Here is a 24,152-nt window from a genome sequence, read left to right on the forward strand (position 1 = left end):
CTGACATGTGGAAACCCTTCAAGCCCAATGGTTATAAGGATCACTTGAAGCAGGAGGAAAAGATAGAATCTGCTGAAGCCAACAGAGCAGTCCTGATGGAAATTGATAGGCAGCGCTGTTAATTCCTGTGGTTAAAAGAGACAGTTGGGAGCATGGAGCTTCATGGAGATGGGTGAGATGACAGTGCTGAGATGGGTGAGACTGACAGAAGACTCACAGGGCTGGTTTACATCCTGTGTCACAACAATCCAGCTGCACTTAGCTGCAGGGCTCTGTGCCACTGGCAATAGAGGCAGAGCTCTGTATCCTTTTTTTTCATGGTCACCTTCTTTCCTTACAGGAATAGGAGTTTCATGAACAGCAACTAAAGCACAAGGTTTCAACCATTGCAAGAAACAGAGCTGCCTAGGCTTTCTTTGGTTTGGTGTCACTTCTGATTAGACAGGTGTTGAGGAACACATTGAATGGAGGGAGTTTACTGTCCATACTGCACAGACTTACTAAAAAATCTTTGTTCAGACACATGTGAATTCATGTGCTGTTACTTTCAGTTCTCTGAGAGAAATTATGCAGTGCCACAGCTAGAGGACATCAAGCTTCATTTTGCTTCCATCCTAGAAATGGCCAATTTTTGATACTATCTACTTACTCTCATAAGCCAGCCCATCTTTGATCACTTCATCAGTTCAGATCAAATTAATCTGAGATGGAGGAGAAGGATTAATTTACCCTCTGGACTTGCCTTTGGTCACCTTGCTGGGTTCTTCTTTCTACCAACAGGTGGTGGAAGTGAGACCCTGAACCTAACCTAGCTGCAGGAAGAGCTCCAACATCTTTGAAATTCTGGCGTTGTTTCATCATAAAACAGAGTATTAGGAAGATGGGAAGGCAGCAAAGTGCTATATTGAAAAGCCCATAGCACAAAAGCTAATTTTGTACACCAAACATGAACCCTGACTTGCAGAAAATTCAGGTTTTAATAACTGCTTTTTTGTAACAGAGCCAAGGGATCTTACAAAAGTCAAACCAACAAACTGAAATAAAATACCCAACAACAAAAAACCCAAAAGTAGAAAGAGAAGTTCTTGAGATCTTCAGGGATCACACTTAGGTAATTGTCACCCTCTAGTAAGATATAAACAAATTTCTTGTTGTCTGACAGGCAGAAAGAGGGGGAAAAGAACTAGAATGTAAAGCAAGCCATGGGATCTTCCTGCATTGCAAGGTTCTTGGATGTACAGAAAAACTGGGTCATGGAAATTATGTGAGAAGCTTGACATGTCCCATGAGGCAGGCTTGCCTGTCCAGCGTCCTCCCTACCTTGCAGAATGCTTGTGTTACTGGTCCACCCTGGTGATAAGTTTATAGCTCAGGAAGTTGTGCTTCTCAGCCTGTGGTCTGTGGAAAGCCTGTGGTTGGCAGAGCACTTCCTCCTGCTCACTGGTCCTCTTGTTCCTCCTCTACTGAATTGTCCACCCTTCCACCCTTTGGTCTTTGGTCTGCAGTTGATGCTCTGCATGTCCAGGAGTTTTGGCTCAACCTGGGAAGGACCAAGCTTAATAGCCAATGCAGCAGCTGTTCCAGCTGCCAAAAGGTAAGACAAACCAAGGGGCTCCTAAATATCCTGACACCTCACAGCTCAGCAAAACTCTCTGTCTCCCACCTACTCCACTTTCTGTTACAGACACCGTCAATTTCAGCAGTGAATTTTGCACTCTGCAATTGAAGTCTCACTTCAAGCGAGCTCTTCTGTACCTGCCAGGGATTCCCAAATGCCCACTTCTGTGAAGGCTAGCAGGTTTGCATGCATCTGGGCCCTGTTTGCTCATGTTCATCTAAGTTTGCCAAAGAGGAGCAAGCCATTGCCCTGTTCGGGAGCTCCATTAAAGGCACAGAGGAATCAGGTGATCAGGTGTGGGACAGCTCACCTACTCTTAAACCACTCACCAGTGAAACCCAACAGAAGAAGTTACAAAAATGAACAAGTTCTATTACACTTCAAGGGCAAAAAGGTGTCATGGTCACTTGTGGAGGTAGAAGAGCTCTAAATTGTGTGTCAATTTATTAAGTAACAAGTAGCCACGGAGTTTTCTGTTCACATGTGACACCAGACTGGTGTCTTATATACTCCGTGGCTCGGCTTGAAGGTCTGATGGGTCAGGAGCACACTGGAGGAACTGTGTGGACATGCACTGCTGCCTGTAGAGCTCAGCAAGGATAGCTGGGCTGGCTTGAAGGAGCTGAGCCTCAGGAGCAGGCTCTGCACAAACACATGGAGCCCCCTGGCAGAATGACCGAGCTCTGCTAAGCCCTGGTGCCCTGGCTACTGCCATCACCAGGTTTAAAGCCTGGCTACTGCCATCACCAGGTTTAAAGCTAACACATGGATTTTCCTCATTACTTCCATAATGCAGGCAAAGGACGTGACTGCAGCTTATCTCATTTGAACTCTGCAGAGCCTTGCCCCCACTGAAATGTGAGGAGTCAGGTCAGCTCTGCAGAAGCCTTGCTGGAGCTGCTGATGTTGTGAGGGACACGTAACCACTGTCCCTCATCACAGCACCAACCTAGTGCTCAGGACCAGGTGGTTCTCAGGGCAGGAGCAGCAGGGCCAAGTAACGCAGGAACAGAGAAGTTGGGGTGCCTGCAGTGCTTCCCATGAACCCTCCAATGCTTCTTCCTAAATTAAACAAGCTTAATTGTAAGTGCTTATAGAGAAGCAGCAGCAATATCCCTGTCAGACCCTCTTGTTTGACCTTGTCAACAATCTTTCAGCAAAGAGTTCTCTCAAGGGGTGGGGAGCTGTAACTAAATGTTTATTAAGTTCCCAGCGTCTCTGTGTTTCCTAGGTTCATTAGGTCTGTCCCTCTATTTAAATACACAAAGTCATGGATACTATAAAGAACTGCATAAATATGCATAAAACCCCAAACAAAGTACAAGCTAATTCTCATTACTGATAGTTCCCAGGTCAGCTCTGCAAACAAACAAGGCTTCTCACACACACTCACAGCCATGGCATGGACAAAAACAACATAAAAAAAAACATCCAAAAATTTCCTGAAGGAAGAGCCCTTCTTTCAAAGATTCCCCTGCTTTTTTTCCCCTTTCAGTCTAGCCATTTCCTGCATTTATTAACACCAATGGAATATGCTGCTTGTGGCCCCACACTGGGCTGGGGCTATTCTATCTTATTGGTGTAATATGTCTTGGCTGGTATTCACAAACTGTACTGCTGCCTTTATGTAACTTTGCATATTTGTTTTTGCAAATTTATTTTGTATTTATTTTACATATATATTTTGCAGTCAACAATTTGTCTCACAAACATCAGCTGTATTTCTCTTTTTACTCAGTCAAAACGTACTTTGTCAAGTCAAAACCACTTTGCAGGTTTTATTAGCATATCATTAACAGTCAGTTAATGGTAAGTTGTTCTCCCCCACATTTACAATCAGAGTTATTCAGGGCATTTGTCCTTTGCCTATTTCAAACCCAAATTATTCTCTTAGGAATGTCAGCATATCAGCAAAGCTGAAGATTTTTCTTTGTGTGTGGGCAAGGAAGGATCATTTATATTTCTGCAAGGCCCTTTCAGTGCAAAGAGAAGAGAGCTGCTGAAACACCAGCCAAGGCAGGGTCAGAGTGGCTAGAGAACAGACATTTTCCTCAACAAAAAACTGCAAACATATTTGCTGGATAATGCAACTTCTCTGGAAAGACTTGTGCAGTGCAGAAACCAGAAGCAAATGTTGTGGAGAAGGGAAACAACTTCCTAGGCTTTAAGACCATCAGGAAACCCCAGACCTCCCTCACCCTCCCATGTCAGTGCTCGAGAGGGGCCCAGCTGAGCCATGACCTGGAGAGAAAGGCTTATTCTCTGTATTCCAAAAACACCTGAAGCTTTGGAAGCACAGAGCACCCCTGCTTTCACTGCAGGGTCAAGGTGATGGGCAGAGGTTTTGCCCCTTGCCAGCTCATCTGGACAGGAAGGAAGATGGGAATGGAAACCCAGGGAATGCTTTTCTATATTGTAATCACCTAACAAAGAGGGGAAAAGGAAACGGAAAATAAGGAGGAGGGACAAATTTCCAATTCAAACTTCATTAAGAATAGAGTGCAGTTTAGCTTTCATAAAGCCGTTCTGTTTCAAACCCTGTATATTAAAAATTATTTGAAATCTGCATAATGTCTCAGAGCCAAAAACCTGGGCAAAATATTTAGAGAAACATCAGGCTAGTGATAAAAAGCTATGGCCTTGCTCACCCTGTGAGGGGATTGAGTATAGGTATGAGACACACAAGACATGAGGCTAACCACACAAACTTGCATAGCACTGAGCAATTTCCCTCTGCACTAAGAAATATCTGCAAATGCTTATCTCAGTCATAATTTGCAACTAGAAATGGTTGTTTTGCCAAGGGAAATAAATCCACTGGATTTTCATTCCGCACTATCTGAAGGAGCAGAGCACAGGACTTCTGAGGTCTCTCCTCTCATAAGGCACCACACAAAGTGGGTTGCTTACACACAAATATTCGTGTTTTGGGTAAGATTTCCTTCCAGTGTCAGTGTGAATGGATTTCAATATGCAGTGCTCTTAGTGAAAAAAAACAAATATCTAAATCTGTGAACCTATCCTTTCTCTGTTCTCCTTAAGCCTTACTCCAGCAATTTCATATGCCTCTTTAATTTTGATTAGGCATTAAAGAAATGGGTTTATTTCTCGCTTTATTACCTGATGGGATCCCTGCCTGCATTTACACTGTGGCAAAGTTAGAGATCTGCCTTCCTGAGGGAAGGAGAGGAAGAAGAAAAGGGCCCGTTTGGGTATTTCAGGGATATGGAAAGGTGGTGAAAGGACATGGTCTCTCACCACCTTCTAGTGGTGAACACCTCCAGAACACCTGGAAGCAACTCAGAGTGGGAGAGGTGTTCTAGTTTGCTAAGTTGCGCAACCTGTCTTGTGGGTGGGCATGGCCTTTGTCCTCCTGTGCTGGTGGGACAGCCTGGGACCAAAGGGCTGGTTAGTGGAGCAGTGTCAGAAACTGCTAAAATGTCCCTGCAGTGACTGGCAGCTCAGCATGTGACTACAGATTCTGCCAAGCAGCAAGACTAAACTTTCAGCTCCCCCAGACTCCACCAAATCACTGCTGGGACTTCAAGCTTGTTCATTTAATTGTGTTTATGGTCGCTGCGTCGCCAGGGCTAAAATGTAGGTAAGTCATGAGCCACAGGCTTTGTGTTCATAGACCACAAGATAGTTTAAGACAATCCACAACATGGCTGTCTTGGTCATGTCCTGCCCAAAGCTTCTGTGCTGCAGCCACCCCTACCTCCAGGCTGCTATTGCTTGTCTGACACTGGGGCACTCTGACTCAGGGGGCCCAAGGGGGAAAAAAGGTTAGTGCTGGACACAGCTCTCTGGCCTGGCTCCCTGCTCAGCTTGGTGAGGCATGAACAAATGTAAGACTTGGATTCAGCCCACTGGCACCAGTCACCCTGAATTATTCCCTGGAACTGCTGCTTCTCCAGTAAGACCAGAGATCACCACGGGTGCATGGATTGCTAAATGGACACAACAACTAAACACCTAAAGTTAGGCAGGGTAAATCCAGACTAGATCTAGACAGCTAGCTCTAACAGCAAAGGGAGACAGCAGAATGCCAGGCCAAGGGACTAAGCCCATCATCTATCCCTGTCTCAGGCTGCCGTTCACAGTGCCCCTCCTGCAATCTCTACTGGTTTTCCAGCACTGAGGACCCTGCTGGGAGGGTAACAGCTGTTTTCCCTTTTGGCTGGAAAAGTTATCAGTGAGATCCAGACTAAAATTAACTACTTTCTAATCCTAGGAAAGGATTAGAATGGGAGTTCAGGACACAATTACACAAAAATGTTCTGTATTATATTTTTGTCCTACAGACAGAAAGGAAAGTTGGCCAAAGCCAAGCTCTTTCCTGTCTGTTGACTCAGCAGAAGAAGCTTTGAGCTTTGCCTGGTTTCTTGTTTTGTGGAGGGTATCAGGAGTGACAAATTCCTTGAAGAGAACTTAAGGGGGGCAAAAAAGGAAAGAGAGAAGAGAAAGATTCTTGGCAGGCAAGATGAAAGGTTGGGCTGGGTCCCAGTCTGTCATTTAGCCAAATATGTGTGACAACTTTTTTTTTGCCTAGAAGTCTGCTAGCAATTTGGAGAACAGTGATGCAGGTAGCCAGCAGTGCTGTCCGTCTACAGACTCTGCTATTTGTTGGTCTCTCTCTGTTTCCTTGGTGCATTTTTCCAAGCAGCAGAAAATTTAATCCAGTCCACAAGGGGCTGCAGCTGCTTTCTGTTCTGCCCAACAGCTGCTTTTACAAGAGAGAGACTTCAAAAGACTGGCTTTCTCTGGAGGGCCATGGGAGGGATGTACATGAGCTGTGTGGATTCCCTGTATTTGGCAATTTCCCATCCAGAAGGTTGTCTGTATTCAGTTGCTTTCAACAAAGCACTTGAAATTCCCCAACAATTCATTAGCCTTGCAAAATCAAAGAGAACATATTAATTAACATGGTCAGGAGATAATTTCAAGCAGTAAGACAGGTCTTCCAACCCTACCAGGAGCAGTGCTGATACACAGACCTCGAGTCACCTAGAGTAAATCCCACGTAGAGTAAATCCCACCTAGAGTAAATCCCAGCAGCCACACCCTTGCAGGATCATTCTCAGAGCCAGGATTCCAGGCCTGCCTCAGGGAACAACTCACAGGGTGGGGTTTTGTGCTCCTCCTCATTCAGGGCAATGGAGAGTGCTGCAGGAAGAGTACCACTTCCACATCCTCCCATACCCCTTTTGCTTCAGCTGTAGAGGCTGTGTAAACACTGAGGAAGCTGGTTTAGCTCCATAAGCCAGCCACCAAAGAGAAAAGGCTCTTTGAAAAATGGATTCTGCTCCTAGCATCAACCCAAACTTAAAGGATGGTCTGAGGAAGACCAGAGTTTCACTGCTTAACAAAGATCCAGGGGATTGGGCTATGACATATGCGACTAGAATAATATCAGCTCCATGAGTTCGTGCCTCAGTTTCCCTTCCTATAGTAACAGTATCTGTCTTTAGCTGGTTGTTGGGAGGCTTAATATCCATGAAACACCCAGAGATTCTTTCATAAAGACAAGGACTTTATATTAATCACACAATATGATTACAGTTACTGAAAGCACTTTGTTCCTTTTAAAGGTACCGGTAATTCAGAAAGCAGAAATCCTTTACACAGACACAAATACATTCTCTGTTTAGCAAAAAGCTAATAGAAAGTCTGGGAAAGGCACACACATAGGCATGCATGTATCCATCTATTTGAAAAGAGCTGCATTCCATAGGACTCCCTGGTTTGTGTGTATCTAACAGAATATCTATTTAGGAAAATGTGACTAGCACAACCAGCTATGCAGTGCTCACATCTGCTAATCCTTTACTGCTCAAGTAATCATCTTCACTTGCAAAAAGATTTATACCACTTTGGGTGCAGGCGGAGAGGAGCTAATCACTTCAAAACTCTTGCAACTGATTATCTTGAGAGAAGCACTGCCTTCATGGTCCCCTTTAGCAGGGTAAAGGCATCTCATTTCTGGAGGTAGGTAGGATTACTTTAGATAGTTTAGACAGGTACAGAATGGACAGGGGAAAGGCTTGTGGCTACAATATTTACCATACTGGGTGATGCTTGTAGCTCTATTTCATTTGCACAGGTTAAACAGCACTGCTCCCTCGACCACAGCTGCTTTCACAGGGCTGTGTTACCAGGTATTTTCACAGACACATTTCCCCCTCCCTCCCCCACAAACTTCACAATTAAAGGACACCAGCTGAAAGCTTGCCTTGCCTTTCCAAGATACAACCACCTGACAGCCTGGGATGGATTCTGAACTCAGCCAGCTCCAGCTCTGGAGAGTTACTCCAGACTGACATCAGAGCATGGCTCAAACTAAGCCCTGTGCATCTGTGTGGTTTAGGAATTCCCCTTGCCAGGATGGGGGGAAGGGAATGGCACTTGTGTTCCTGCATTGTATGAGGAGATCAGGGTTGCCAAACAGAGTGGTGGAGGGAGAATGGGGTGCCAAGAAAATACAGCACAGACACAAGCAACCCTGTGTAACAGCCCTGCCCTCCACAGCAGATGGGGTGCAACCACTGCACAAGGACAGCTCTCCTCTCCCTTGCGTACCACAGGCAGCCCTTTCTGGCTGGGAAGCAGAGAAATAATTTGACAGATTTTGACCCTGTGCAACTTTTTTGGTGGATAGCTCTCCGTGGATGCCTGCCTGCCTGTTCAGCTGTCTTCTCACCTTTGTGCAGCTAGGTCAGTGTCAGAGCCAGGGTGTGCCTAGCACCCTTACATCTCCCACTTTGCAGTATAGACACATCCCAGCTCATAACAATGAATTCCAGAGGACTCCACTGCTGGCTCTCCTGGAAAAGCTGTGCACCCTCATTCTAGTCGTGTGTAACCAGGACAGGACTGAGTCATATATAGGCCCCTCAGGCACTTTGCTCCTCAAGTTCATGGGTGGCCCCCAGTGATTTCACCCCACAAGTGCCATCCAGTGTCCTCTGTGGCCCATGGCCAGTACTTCTGGTAACCTGACCTAGCTTTGAACAAGTTCTACAGCTCAGAGAACACAGTCAGGAACCCAGGCCATGCTTACCAGGGCTGTGTGGGCACTGCCTCCTCTCATTCAGCAAATTCTAGAGAAGAAAGCACCTTCACTAAACCTTTCATGTATCTGTGCCTACATTTTAAAAATACATTTCTTCATACAGGCAGACAGGCATGCATGATTTTGTCTAGCCCCTACCTGGCTCCAGATGAGGATTTACTCTGGAGATTCTGCTTCATTGCTCATCATGAAACACCTACCCATCACCACAGAAAAAACTAATTTCAAAATTTGGATTAGGAAGAAATGTAGGACATAGACTGAATTGCAGACCACTGCAGACCAATGCCTGCTTTGAGATCCAAGAATTGCAACTTCATTGCCCTTGTAGCATGATTTTGCATTAACTGCTTCCACTGGTTCTTGAAGTTCTTCTGGTTCTTCTTAAACTCTCTTCTGCATTCTCCTTCCATTCTGGTTTTCTCAGTTTTGGTCTAGAGAAATCTGAAAGTCTTCTTTGGTAGTATGAATACTTTAAAACTAATTTTTTTTTTTTTTAATGATGATCAAACATCTCAGCTTTGTAACTATTTCTGCTTTTATTCCTCAGAAGGAATTAAAGGCTCCAGGTCAGCAAAATTATCTGTGATTCAGCTACTGCTCTGAACACTGGGACTGCCAAGAGCAGGTCGATCCCAGCACATCCCATCCCCTGTGACTTTAGGAGCACCCAGAACTGATGACAGTATAGCAAGAGGCATCATAGCCTCTCTTTGGTCTTCTACAGAACATGTGCTAAACATGCTTTTCACTGGTTGCTTCTAATCCTAAATCTAATTAGAAAGATAATAATTGAAGCCTCAGGTTTTAGCTTTTATATTTTTTCAGATTCTGTGCTGCTTTAGTGCATGGGTCTGGGCTTCATATTAGCGGATAGTTAGCTCTCTTCACAGAGTAGGCAGACAAAACAATTCCTTCTCTATCTGGGGACCTAAGGACAACCAATCCACATCTCAGGCCCAAGAGCATAAATAACATGGACTGAAGAGAGAAAAACAAGAAGGATGAGACTTCATAACCTAAAGCTGTAATTGGACAATTAACTCCAATATGCAAATGGACCAAAACTTACAAAAGTGTGAGACCCTGTGACCGGTTGTCCATTTTATGACCATTTTGGGCTCACCTGGGGTGTAGCCCTGGCTGGGCTCTTGTGCTGCCTAAGGTGGATCTACTGAGGTCTCCTAATAAATACCTACTTTATTCGTAAGCTCCGTCTAGTCTCTGTTCTAGGTCAGCCTTCACAAGGCATCATAATGACATATTAAATACCTAAATTCATTTTCATTAATTTGTAATTCTTCACAAAGGGCAACTGAAACAATCACAAACATACAGACACCCTTCCCTACACAGGGGGAATGCATCTTAATATAGTTGGAAAAGTGTGATAAACTTCTGGGGCACCAAGGGCTTTTGATGACTATATCATCATTGTACCCACAGATCCATCTGCACTAGAATTTGTCCATTCATTCCAAACAGCTGCCTGTTCATTCTAATTACCTTCCATAATGCTATTTATTTCTATTCCCAAATGCAAAAAACTTTCTCCCTTCAAAATTATAAAGGTTGAAGGTCTGTGATGGACAATATTTTGTCCAAGTTTCACTAAGGCACTTTGGTTTCTGTGCTCTTTATCAATTGACCCAGACAAGCATTTAAAATTCTCCAGCTTTTTTCTTCCTAATGGATTTGTTTTAGGTATTTTATTTAATGTCTATTATTCAGGTAATTTTGGAGATTTTTCTGAGTCTCACAATCCTGTCTCAGATAAACCATCTATATTTACTAAGTGAAAATATAATCCTACTCTCATTTGGAAATATGCTATAAAATAGATAATCTCTAAAGTACCTGGACTATGTACACATGGTTTGATAAGGTATGGAGCCAAACCAAATTTGTGCCAAGCAACCCTCCCAGCTGGTCTCCAGGACCCACTGCTTTACATGAATACCTGTGCACACAGAGCAAGGGAGATGTGTGCGCCTTACGTGCACATTTTTCATCCTGTTGCCTCTAGGTCGTAAAGCCAACAATACAAACCAGCACGTAGCCATTTAGGACAGGAAGTGAAAAACTATATTTAGCTGAACCTGCAATAGAAAGTAGATGATCAGAATACTGCTTACATTGGTGCCTCCATTCCTGTGAGCACTGGTATAAGACTCTGCAGTGCTGAGAGGTTCCTGCTCAGGGGCAATATTCCCAGTGTGGTCTGTCCTCTAGGAAGCAAAGGGTTCTCTGCTACCACCAGTACCACTGCACAACGTGTTCCAAGCATCCACTAAGTTTGGCAAGGACTCATGTGAAAAAACCATGTAACGAGTCAGTGTGGTTGTAAACATGCTTTTCAGTTAAATGAATTTCAGGAGATTTTTGTCTCCTCCCTACCAAATTCAGGTAGCTTTGGAGAGCACTTCCTTTTTTGTATCTTTACAGTGATATCCCAGTCTTGGTGCAATGCATCTTCAGCACAGATATTTCCCTCCTGAAAGCATCATCCCCCTCAACTGGAAAGTGTATCCCTTATGAGAGCTTGACAGACAGCAGGGATTTAATAACACTGATTTGTTTCCAGTTGCCTGAACTGCCCCTTCCCCATTTTAACACCACATCTCACAGGTTCTGGTGGGAGTACTTTTCTATGAGGAGTACTTTACAAGACTTCCTGAGGCAAACAGGACCTTTTCCACTGATTCAAATAATTTGAGATTTAGTTCTTTACAAAGGATGGCTCTTGAGTTTTAAATAATTTTTTTCTCAGTTCAAACCTGAACCTGGTAAAAGTTGGCGTAAGATTTATTTATTGCACTGCAGAGATGTATGTGTAGCCTGGGTAGAAGAATCCCTTGATAACAAAGCTCTTGTGACCAGCTAATAACACCAAGGTCATGGGTTTGGTCCCTGTATGGGCTATTCACTCAAGAGTTGGACTCAATGATCCTTGTGGGATCACAGAATATTCTGTGATTCTGTGAAAACTCCCATTCCAGCAGAAGTCATGGTTTTCATAGCATGCTTCATAGGTTCTGTGGTCTGCTCTACACAGGAGATCAGACTAGACAATCAAAACATTCCCTTCTGAAGCTAAAATCTGTGAATTTATGAGAGTGGTTCAGTTTACAGATTCCTCCAGTGCTTGACCTCTTTATGTCTACATTCATCATACGAAATCTGTCAACTGTGATGTGGGTTTTGTACCAAAAAAGACATGTCACCATAAGATGCACAATCATTACCTCATTAGGTAATCTGGTGTCCCGGAAATGAGATCCACTGTAACCCATCCCAGCTACCTGAAACAGCCATTTTCTCAAAGGTGGATTCAGTATTTGCACATCCCATCTCTGTCTCAGCTCCTGCCTGCTCTACTCATCATATCCTCCATACATTTGCCAGATGTTGGAGTGAAGGAATATATCTATACATGAAACCATGGTCACCATGGTCAAGCAGCTCACATTTCTCCAGATGTTTTGTGATCTCACCACTTATTAATGTTCCTAGGAGTTAGCCTGACTCTAGGTGAGAATTAATGGTTAAATTTCCCTGCTTCTCTCCCATAGCATTTTGGAAGAATTTGATTAGATTGATTTCTATCCAGCCCCTAGCTGCACTTCTCCCTCATTCCTCTCTGAGTGGCTACTAATTCTGGAGGCAGATTTCTCCCCAGTGTCTTTCTGACATTTGACAGATATAAATCAGCAAAACTTGTTTATGGCTTTACTATGTGCAGAATAAACCCTAGTCCTCACTAGGAATGAATGCATGGATATTTCCAAGTTGCTGGGGTACTTCCATGACAGTTTGCACTGCCAACATTTCTGTGCATGTGAGTAAGCTTTCCCTTTTAACTAATGTTAAAACTATGGTGAACAGAGGGGCAGTCTCAGGAATTTCTCATGCAATTTTGGTGCACAGAATTTTAAAATCAGGTCTAGGTTCTCCATCAACATTTTGCCTTAGGTTACCATTTCTTTTGAAAGCTATGAACTCCAAATACTTTGTGTAATTTGTGCCTAATTCAGTGTAACCATAACAGGAAATCAGCTAAACACAACTTAGAAATGTTTCTAATTCTGTAATGTGTTGGAAGCCACAACGTATGCATGCTAAAATGTAATTTCGAGGATCTTCAGCAATATTATAGCATGTAAACAGAAAGAGTTAAAATAGATTTTAACATACCCAAGTTCCTCTTTATGAGTGGAAGATAGATTGGAAATAAAGACAATCAGTTAATAAAATAAAAGATCATTCTGTTAAATTGTTCAGATGCTCAAAAAAATCTGTGAAGAATGCATGCAGCATGCCCATTGATGCTTCAGTATTCCTCCAACCACTTGATTTACAGTCCTGGCCTAGGGTGTGCAGCTTGTTTACTTTCTCCTGCAACTCTAGACAGAAAACAAACCTTTGCAAGTATGTGGCTCCTTTCAGACATCTCAGAAAGAGATAAACAAATATCTTCCACTCTATCATGCTTAACATCTTAACTGTCACAAATGCAGGGAATATCTGCAAAGTACAAATAGTAAGTTCCTCTTGCCAGTCTACAGGGATTGGATAATTTCATTTTTTCCTGATGGCTGTGTGATCTTTGTCCCTCAATGTTTAACATTACATGGAATTGAGGAATTATACCTTGAAACAGGAGTGGCATTGTTTCACTTAATGCAAACAATTGAACAAGGCAAAAGCAGTGACAACTGCAATGCAGGGTTCTGCCTCCATCCCCCCACTCCATGTGTGTATTTGGGAACAGTGCTACAGTAAAACCATCACACAGTGGCCTGTCAGCAGCAATTTTCCCATTTGACTGAGTGTGCTCTAAGTAGGGCAGCACCCTCAGCAACTGGAACTGCAAGTATCCCATATCTATCCACCCATCCACAGAGCTGCTTCTACTGGATCCATCTCAGAAATATCTGAAACCTTTATTCATGAAAAATAGGCTGTGTTAGACAGATAAGGAAAAGTCTCAGTATCTGGTATTATTATGGTTTTCCAAGGGGGAAGGGGGGAGTGTGTGACTGACAGATTCAGCAGCTATGTAGTTTTCCCTTGCTTGTTTAAAACAGGAAACAGAAATGCCCAGCTTCAGCATGGGCTTTGTGATACAACCAAGCCTTGGGAGGATTCCAGCCTTATCCTGGAATCCCAGTAGCTTGCTGACTGTCCTTTGTGTCAAAACCCATTTTCTCTCCCACTGTTTTCCTGGGATTTGGTCCTGCAAGGTGCAGTGTTTCAGCCAGAAGCAAGGGAAACCTGTAGTCCTTTTCTGACAGAAAGTACACTTGAAGTCTCCTGGGAGCATGGGGACAGGGTTTGTGTACACCTCAGTGTGCAGGCACTGAAGTGACCATCAGCTCATAAGGACGAGCCCTTATCCACTTCTGCATTTGAGCAGAAACAAAGTAAGCCTCCCAGAAAAGCTTTGTCACATTTCCAAAACCAAAGAAGTCCCTTTTTCTGTCCTTTGCCCCAAACTGTAGATTTGGATTCATCCTTCTTCCTTAAGTAGTTACGGTTCAAGCTAAATAAAGCTGTTGCAGTTTGCTTTTAGCTGGAACATGTCAGTTAAAGGAAATACTGTAAATTACAACACAGTCATGCCACACCATTGTGACTGTGTAACTGGTAACTCAGCAGTCAGCTCACAAATGCAGCTCTTTGTTAAGTAGGAAAAGGAAAGCAACAGTTATTAAAAATGAACAGTCACTAAAGATTCAGGACTTACCCTGAGTCATCCCTGGCTCCCCTCTCTCCTGCTGATGTTTTCATCATTACAGCAAACTTTAAGTCACTTTCTGTATCACAGTGGCTTGAGAGTTCCTCGGTGAGAAAAGCAATTCCTTCCCATCGCTGAGCAGAACTTCCACATCCTCAGGTTTTGTACTGAAGATGGTATTTCAAGGGCATGAGGGGGAAGATGTTTAAAACCAGCTTCGGGCTCAGTAGTATCAGAAGGCAGAGGACTAAACAAGCACTGAAATGAAAGCAAACTACCAAGAAGATCCGATTTTAGCCTCTCTTATTTCTACTTCCTGTATTTATATGAACGGGGGATTTCAGGAAGAGGCAGTCTTTGGTGGTCAAGGGTGTGTGTGTGTGAGAGAGAGTGTGTGTGTTATAAAGCCATATTTAGTAGTGCAAGCAGGTTAACCTTATTAGAAAGAAGGGTCTGAGACTTTCAACTGATTTGTTTCTCTAACCTAAGTAAGTTTCAGTGGAAAAAATTTTACAGACTACAGGTATATCAGGAGGCAACAGAGCACAGTGAACTTTGTAAAGGATTTTGTAAGGCAGCAAAGCAGTAAGTCTCCGTCTGCAAATTCCTGAAGCATGTGTATTTCTACTGCTTGAGTAACTGGAACCAGATGGAGCTTGGAAACCTTTATATTTACACAGGACCTGAGAAAACGAAATGTCTAACGCTGGCAGAGGACAGCTTCTCAAAAACATTCCCAGTTAAAGCAAAAGCTAATGATAAGGTTGTGTGACTGCTGGCAGATGAATAGCTCTCCACGCTGGGAAGCTCCCGTCGGGCTCAGTGCACGTTTGACCTGCCCTTACTGGAGTGATCGAGGGTTTGCTGTGCGGGAAACCCGACCCAACACACAGCAGCTGTGGAGGCTGGGGGCTGACAGATGTGCTGGCAGACAGGGCTGGTGGCACTCCTGTTTGGCAGCCCCGTGGCTCCAGAAATATTTGATGTTAGGAGAATACATAATGGAAAAAAATAAGGCAGAAGTAGAAAGGAGAGGTGGAGGAAAGCAATTGCACGGAATGGAGTGGGAGACAAAAGAAATTTTTTGCCCCCTTTATCTTTAGAAGGAATTTCTCAGCCTTCTGAAAATAGACAGTGCCACACAGTCCGCAGCAGAAATGCAAATGCCAGGGAGCTGTCAGTGTATTGGCAAGAGGGAAACTAGACCTCAGTGTAGAACACAGAGCCAATTCTGCTGGCACTGAGCTAGAGAGAGTCAGGGAGACTTCTACCATCACCAAGACACACCTTTGATGTAACACAAGAAAAAAATTTCCCTTTTTTTTTAAAATAAAGGCTGTAACTTCAGTTCACATTAGGAAATGTATCTTAGAAACTCTATTATCTTAGAAAGAGCCTTACTGAAAGACTGCATGATGGAAAATTCACCACCGTTCCAACTAAGGCATGTTAATGCTTAATTGCTGACATTATTTAAATTCACACCTGATTTTTTGCCTTATCTAATTTTAAATTTTCAATTACTGTATCTTCTAATGCTCTTTTCTACTATATTAAGGAACTCCTTGCCCCAACTCCTGGAGTAATTTTCAGGCAACAACAAACTCATTAATGAAAAATTTAGTCCTCTTAGACAAACTGGTTGGCTGAAATTCACTCATCCCTTACTGCAGACTTGTCAGATCCCAGCTCTGAATCCTTCTGTGAGTTCTGGGCTCAAGAGGTCTAAGAAAAAAAAATATCTTCTAGATTTATTCACCAGCTGGGCACCTTTGAAATGCACCTCAGGTATTGGCATGAGAACAATCTCCTACATGCATCACACAAATTCAATTCCACCCCAGTTTCCACTTCCCTTCCTTGCAATTCAGCAGGGACCAGGCCCACTCAGCATTTGCCCTTGCTCTGCTGGAAAAAAAGGTTTTCTTACGCAAAAAATGCAAAGTTGTGCTGTTTGCATGGACCTGCTCACACAGAGAAAACTGTTCACACAAATAGGCAGCCACCCTAGGCAAAGACTTAAGATTTTGCAAATGCAGAACACAACAGAGTTAGAAAATTCCAATTATATTTTTAGGGAAGAAGAAAAAAATTTACTAGAACAATTAAAAAGGTCCAGGAAAAAATGGCAAAAAATACAGAATACAAAATTCCAGTATTTTGGTGCTATCTCAGTTTCATGTGATTTGAGTGAAATCTTTCATGCTATTTCCAATGTAAAGAATGCAGTTTCAGAAGTTTGAAGTTTTGAAATTTGTTTTGTTAAAGATATTGACCAAATTTAAAAGTCCCATATTTTCTGCAAAATACTCAGTATTTCTGTAAAATACGTAAAATATGATAAAGACAAATTTTATTCAAGCTTTACTAGGTGTCTTTTTGAGCTAGAGATTTGACAGGTTTAGTATGTGACAATGTGTTCTAGAATCAGGCTTTGGAAGGAAACAATTACAAAAAAGCTAAATTACAAAATAACATCCAGTTACTTCAGATTTACATTCCTCTGTTATAAATCCAAGCCAAATGGGAGGAATTCATTTCTCTTCTAGGACTGATTCACCCTTTCCATCTTAAGCCACAGCATCCTGCAGCCCTTTTTTGTAGTTTCATGCAGCTGGGTTGGAAAGGTTTAAAAATGGCTTATGGGGGAAGCCATTAAGTACAATGAGCACTTGAGCTACAGTAAAAGGCTTTCAGAATATGCCCAGATTACACCACAGTTCTGCTCTCCATACAGGAGGGAGCGGCTGCATCAGTAACATGGCCTGTGATAGAAGCCCTTAGGAACTGTCATGCCTATTGTGTCACTAATCCTTAGATTATGTGCCTTTTATAGAGCCTATTACATAACAGATCATGATGGGTCACAGTGTCAAGGATGGAAGGATTAAATGAAGAGGCACTTTTCACATTCAGATTCTGATTTTTAAAAGTTAATTCTGTGTAAAAGAATGAATCTTTTTCTGTCCCCAGCTTAGAAAAAATTTAGCCTAGCATACACTAAAGAATGAAATCTTTTTCAAAATTCAGACAATGCAGAATATCCTTTTCCTCCATTCCTGTAAGACTTTTCTGTAGATGCACAAAAAGCCCACAGTGGCTAATGCCAGGTTTATACAGGAGTAGGGATTCCAGTCTCAAGCACAGTGCTTAAGAAAAAGATCGAGCTTTGTTTTAACTTGCATCTCCTGGTAGTGAACTGCCTAGGAGTATTCATGAGAAGACTCTTGTCTAATGGAACTGTTAACACACCAGGCCATGAGATGAGGTAAACTCTTAGCTCCTCTTTTTCCAAGAACTGCATTTAGAGCTTTTCCTAAGCCCAGCACAGACTGCACCACAGACTATATACATCATACTGGGAGTCTCCACACACCCTGAGATGGACTACAGGCATGCTGGAAATGGGAAATCAAGTATTTCCAGAGCCTCGGGAACTGGGAAAGGAAAATAGTACTGTGTGGCCTTTGGACCTTATTTCCAGCCTCTCATCAGCATGCAGTACTCAGTGTGAACCTGCTGGACACCAATATATCACTGGATGAGGCAGCCAAAATGCTCTTGAGCAGGGTTTTTTCTGAGGTTGCCAGAACTGCTTCTGGTCCAGTGCCTCAGTACAGCAAACTGTTTTCTCAGCACACTGAGTTCTCGGTTTTCTAGTCCCAAAAGAGCAAACTGTGTGTTTCAGAATTGCTGCAAATCAAACTGATACACTTAACTCACTCCAAATAATGGCTTGATCCAGGCAGTACTTCCTAGAATACACAGAATGTGGGGCCTTCTGTCACTCAGTTCAGCAGGGTCCAGATTTCACCAGAAAGCTAACATGTGCAGGCACACATCCTATTTGGGTCCTGAAATTTTAGATTTTCAACAATATATATGAGAATGTTTCACATCTACTAATCATCTGAGAAAAAAAGCAGCAAACACTCTCGTTTATATAATTTATTGATAGTGTACATATTTTTATATAGTGCATTATAATACTGACTGCTATAATCTTTATAAATGCTGAGTTAACTATTTTTTAAAATTCTCACAACAAAAATAATCAGATATCATGCCAACATTTTGTAACAAATTATCACATTAAATCCATTTGGATTTCATGACGTTTATCTGTACAATGGACCCCATATCACAGAGCATTCACAGTGCATAAGGTCACAGTCATTGAAAAAATAAGTAACATGAGAGATTTCTGTTATTTACAGTTTACAAACCCATCCCTTTCTGTTTTCAAAGTAAGCAGTTCTAGAAAGTTTTCATAATATTTAAAGAGGTATTGCACCTCTGAAGGGTGCACTGCAAATGCCTGCAAGTATGAAACACAGGTTTTTAAAAGATTCAGAAGTTATTTTAGTGACCATAAATTATTTCAAAGAATTTCTTGCAATGGAGGAGATACCGTGAGCCAAATTCTACGCTCAGTTCCACTGATACTAATTTGTGCCAACTACCAGGACACTAAGGAACACTGGCACCACTCCCAAGAACGTGAAGGCAAGAATTTGGTCATAACTTTGCTGCAGTAACAGCCATTTGAAACACAGGTGTTGCTGGGGAAGCAGATTTACAAATTTTCTTTGCATACATAACTGGTACATGAATAAAGGCCATAACTTTTCTGCAAAAAACCTCTGAAAGGAAGCATCTCAGTTGTTTCTGATCTTTCTAGAAATTATATCTGTCTGGTTTTCTCATGTTCTGATACCTTTAGAATTTGTTACCATGCCTAGTGCTACAAACCAATCTTTTTATTTGTCGTTCAAGTTTATCAAGACCATCTCAGTGACAGGACAGCAATGACTGCCTACATTCTTTGTGCAAGTGAAAAACAGAATTAAATTCCAACTGGCAAATCTTCTAAGAAAATATCCAAATGGCATTAATTTCCCATAATTATTCATTTCTTTCAGACAGTGCACTGTATGGGAGCAAGCAGAACCATGTGATGAACAAATTGCCACAAGCACTACACATCTTGGCCTGTGGAGAAGCAGCCACACACATCTCACGTGTCAGGAGAGGCATGTACAGAACTTCACAGACTTCTCTGGGGAAAAACCATCAGGATCTCACATGTGGGAAAATATGAGAAAAGTGCTAAGTTATTCAAAAGGAGGTTTTTAAACATGTACACGGTAGGTCAGAAAGTGGAATGCATACATCAATTGAATGGCATTCCCTTCTTCAGCAGGACATTGATCATTTGCATACAGACTTTTCCAAATGGTTCAACGGAATAACAACATGTTTGGTACAGAATTGCTGGAACTAAACACTGTCATTTACTGTGTAACCATCACATAAATCTCACCACCTAACAAAATGAAAAATGTGGCATTCACACTCATGGAACTAGAAAGAAAATTGTGCAGCAAATGCATGAGCTGCAGAGATTTTCTTCTGAATGTTTAAACACAAATAACAGAGAGATCTGAAGCTTGCAATGACAGAACATTATGCTCCAAGGTGATGTACTTCAATTAGGAAGATTCTTTGGTTTCACCTGGCTATCAGAGTTACTTTAGTGTCTGTTTCATATTACATAACGTCTGAGCTTTCCTTGGCATGAATAATCAGACAGTAGTTCTACAGCTTAAAGAACTCTACCAAAACCAACTAACAGTGGGACACAGGTAAATGGCATTAAAATTGCAAGAAATCCAAGAAAGGAAGACAACAAAACTCATGAGGCGTTTGTGCACCTAGAGCAAACACATAATAGAAACAAGTGTAATTAAAGCAGAGTCACAAGGGAAATCAAAGACAGAATAGAATCTTCTCTATAATTGCTACGTATTAGATCAGTAAAGACCTTCGCCATTTGTTTACATGTTGACAGAAAGCTTACAAATATAATCTAAACCCAGAAGCTATCTTTGTTTGATACAGCTGCAGCAAGCATATAAAAACAAAATAAAATTGGCACACCAAAGACTGAGCCAGGAGAAAGATGGTTGACTATGCTGTAACTGTTGGGAAGACTTCAGGTGTTCTTCCAGGCTTTCTAGACTTCAGCCCAGAGAGAAGCCCTTAGACCATCAAAGAGACATTGGGATAACCATACCTGGAGCTTCTTAGATTTAGACATGCAGATCCTGAGCTTGAAATCTTTACTCAAGCAATACTTCATAATGTAGTACAATTGTTATGGTAGATAAATGGAATCAAACACTGCTGAACACAATGGAAACACTCCCGGTTCCTTGCTACAGACAGGATTACACTCCATGGGTCTATGTGCTGTGCTACTCCAGGGGAACTGCAGCTCAGAAAAGCTGCTAAAAGCCCTCCTTGGCCAGCTGTAACTCAGTTTTGATCCTGTTCATACACAAGGGTAAATGCACAGTTGAGAAGTCTGAGACAAGGAACGAGTTCTCTTATTTACAAGGGTGGAAATCTAAAGTGGTATCAGCAGAGCAGAAGTCCACAGATTTTGGTCAAACCTTTTAATGGGAGGAAGAAATAAAATCTTTAGACTACAAAAGCAATAGAACACAGAAAGAACTGACTATGATAAGAAACCCAGAAACCATGCTCCACTGTCATCTTAGGACAAAATCCAGCAAGGCACTTGGATAGATGCTTAGCTTTAAAACAGAATCAAAGCCATTGAAGTTAAGCTTTGCTGGATATGGGATATCTTTTTCTCAGTTGTGTTACTTTTCAGTGTTAGTATGCTGGCAAATTTCAGATCACACTAACAGTTTTCTCTCTCACATACACCAGCTTTCTTTTCACTCTTGAGCTGAACATTAACTTACAGAACATTGTGACATACATTCCAAACTCAGCCAGCTAACTTTTGCAATGGTTAATGAACAAAATGTCTGCAGAATTTTATAGATACAATCTGAACAGCTGCAATATAGAACTGCGCTAACAGCAGAGAGCCAAGCACAAATCACTCCTTTTCTTGACTAGAAAATGGCAACATTTTTAATGGTTTCCTGACCACACAAGCTAATGTTTTCATTTCTTTTTTTTTTTTTTTTTGTATACATGTGAAAGGCACTAGTCTGCTATTACTCGGCAATAGCCTCCTGATAGTGATACATTCTGACGTGGGTTTATCTGCAATACAATAATTTGTCAATCAGGTATTTCTTGGATCATTCAGTTTACCTGCATGGCTTAATGTGTAACTATTTACTTTAGCATATGGACAAGGACTACTTAGGAACTTCTTAAAGTACTTCATATGATTATGTGTCATCAAAGCCCTGACACAACATCTCATAATTCTTTGGCAAACAATACATCCTTGGTCATGCGGTGGTGTCAAAGGAGAATCCTACTAATGTTATCTATAATGATAACCATGGCATGATACATGACCCATAGCAGTAGATGCAGATGAGAACACCCCATGAAATGCAGCATTAGAATTCAATATAAATTTTCTTGAAGTGAGTTTATGTTTCAGGGAGAGCTGTAGATGACAGGAACCAGCCACACATTGTAAGGGTTGTTCTGGATTCTGAGACTTTTTCTGCTAAAATACAACACTGGTTTTCTGGAGCAGGTGATATTCAGATTAGGCAGAGTAATTTTAAATGATGTGTGAAGGACTTACGGAATTAGCAAACAAAATTCATTTATATTTGGGCAGATGGTCAGCTGCTACGGAAAAAAAAATGGTGCCCATACTCTTCTAAAATTTCCTGGCTCAGAAGTATGAAGGTACAATACAGTTTTCTAGATCTGGCACTATAAACTTTGATGCCCTCATCCCTATCAACCCAGCTGATTACTATGCATTCAAAACCAGACTTTGGAACTACTCTTCTATTATGTAAAGACAAATAAGCTACCTGAACTGTGCATAGGAGAGCAAATATTTGCTTGAAGACAGTTCTCCAAGGCCATAAAAACAGAATATAGGAAAAACCCAATTACTTGGTTTCTCTCTCTGCTCCTTTCAGTCCCATATCTAAGTCATCACCAGATTTTCAGCAGTAAACTGTTCTCCTGAAAGACAGCAGGGGAGAGAGGAATACTAGGGAGTGATATTCCTACAGTGGTGCAGCAGTATGCTGCATTTTCAAAGCCTTTCTGCAACAGAAGACTCCAAGATGAACATGAATTCCATCTCCTCAGCTTTATACTGCACCAAAAACGTCATGAATGCCTGGAAATGGGGTCATTGGCATACTTGAGATAAAATGTGTTTACTGCCATTCTAGACTATTTAAAAAAGCATTTTAGTAATGCTGTAATTGTGTCAATCTTTAGTTCTTAGCTTAACGACATGACCATTTAATTAAGGTAAGAAACCCTAAATGGATACTAATACTGACATTTGTAACAAAATGTAAAGCAAATAACAAATTCGCTCTTTTTCTCCTTAGAATCACACTGAATGGACCCAATTCTTAAAAAAAAACCACCAGCAGCAGCATACACTCTTTAATTTATTCTAAAATAATTTAAAAATAATTCTAGTTGTAAACTCATTGCCTGGTGTAAACAGTATTCTGCATGTCAGCTGGTGAAACATAATTATTTGTCATATATGTCAAAAGAAGGAACTTTCTGAGTAAGTGCTTATTTGCTAAGTTTTTATAGTATATTCTCATTGACACAATTTTTTATATTTAGTTGTAATGGAAAATATTAATACATTTAAAAACACATCAACTGTTAGTTGATAGGTTTGGTTTGGTTTATAAACATTAAAAAATTTTAAAAATCTACGTATAAAGGTAACTGTGCTTCTTTAGAAACTTTATGTGATCATTCACATACAGCTTCAAAATATTTTTAAAGTTTAGTAGCAATTCAAAATATGCTGTCTCAGTGATTTACAATTATATCACTGCTAAATTGTGGAATGCTACCCGCTATTTTAATACTCTGGGCTGGATCTTGCTGTCAATTTTATCCAGAGTAACTCCTTATATCAGATTTATGCTGGTGGAAAGGATATCAAAACTTGGTTTCTACTCAGGGTTAAAAAGAAGTATATCATGCCTCAAAATTTGCATGCAATCAAATCAAGGACCACATTCTCTTGACAGACTTGCTTTTTTCAGGGTGACTCTTATCTGCACTGCTCCATGTCAGACATTCATCTTCATTAAGCTTCTGAGAATAAGAAAAAATGGTGAAGAATACACCAGCTTCTTGACTGATGTAAAAAGCTTCTTCCTCTCACCAATCAAACTGAATCAAACCAAATCATAATCAAGGTGGGTTTTGTAGTCAGAAAGTCTGGATTATGTTCAGCTACTATTACCAGTTGTTAACAATAACTGATAGTTACTGAGCACCCAGTTATATTTTATTTCTTTAGCTTCTTCTAAATGTACACAATGGGCTTACAATGGCCAATGCAAAGTTGTTTTTTTTTTTTTTGTGGTGTAATATTCCACAAATGTCAGTTTATATCTATGTATACAGCATTCCTCATTAACAATAAAACATATTTTTCAAGTATGAATTTCTGCATGTAAATTCTCTTCTTCAGTATGCAGTTACTCTGACTTCTGGTGTGCATCAACACAAGTGATACAACATACAACCATTTCCTCTTCTTTCTCTGCCACATTGTTCATTGAACAGAGTGATAAATATCCAACATTGCCATCAAAAACTGTCAGTGCAGTTTCTCTATAAGCAGAGCACTTGAAGGGGGAAATGATCCTCAACAGTGCATGCCATGAAATGTGCCTTGGACTTTCTGGTCCTGTAGTTTAAATATTCTGACTGAGCCA

General features: G+C 41.4%; 1 protein-coding gene across 1 annotated transcript in view; it reads right to left on the reverse strand.

Moving 5' to 3' along the window:
- LOC128808532 (ras and Rab interactor 3-like) overlaps window positions 1–24,152 on the reverse strand; it is a 158,997-nt gene that overhangs the window by 53,260 nt on the left and 81,585 nt on the right. The window contains exon 18 of the mRNA XM_053979735.1: window positions 14,437–14,581. Coding sequence (XP_053835710.1) covers window positions 14,437–14,581 — 145 coding nt within the window. The remainder of the gene's footprint in view (window positions 1–14,436; window positions 14,582–24,152) is intronic.

The sequence above is a fragment of the Vidua macroura genome, chromosome 6, assembly GCF_024509145.1.
Source record: "Vidua macroura isolate BioBank_ID:100142 chromosome 6, ASM2450914v1, whole genome shotgun sequence".
NCBI classification, from domain to species: domain Eukaryota; kingdom Metazoa; phylum Chordata; class Aves; order Passeriformes; family Viduidae; genus Vidua; species Vidua macroura.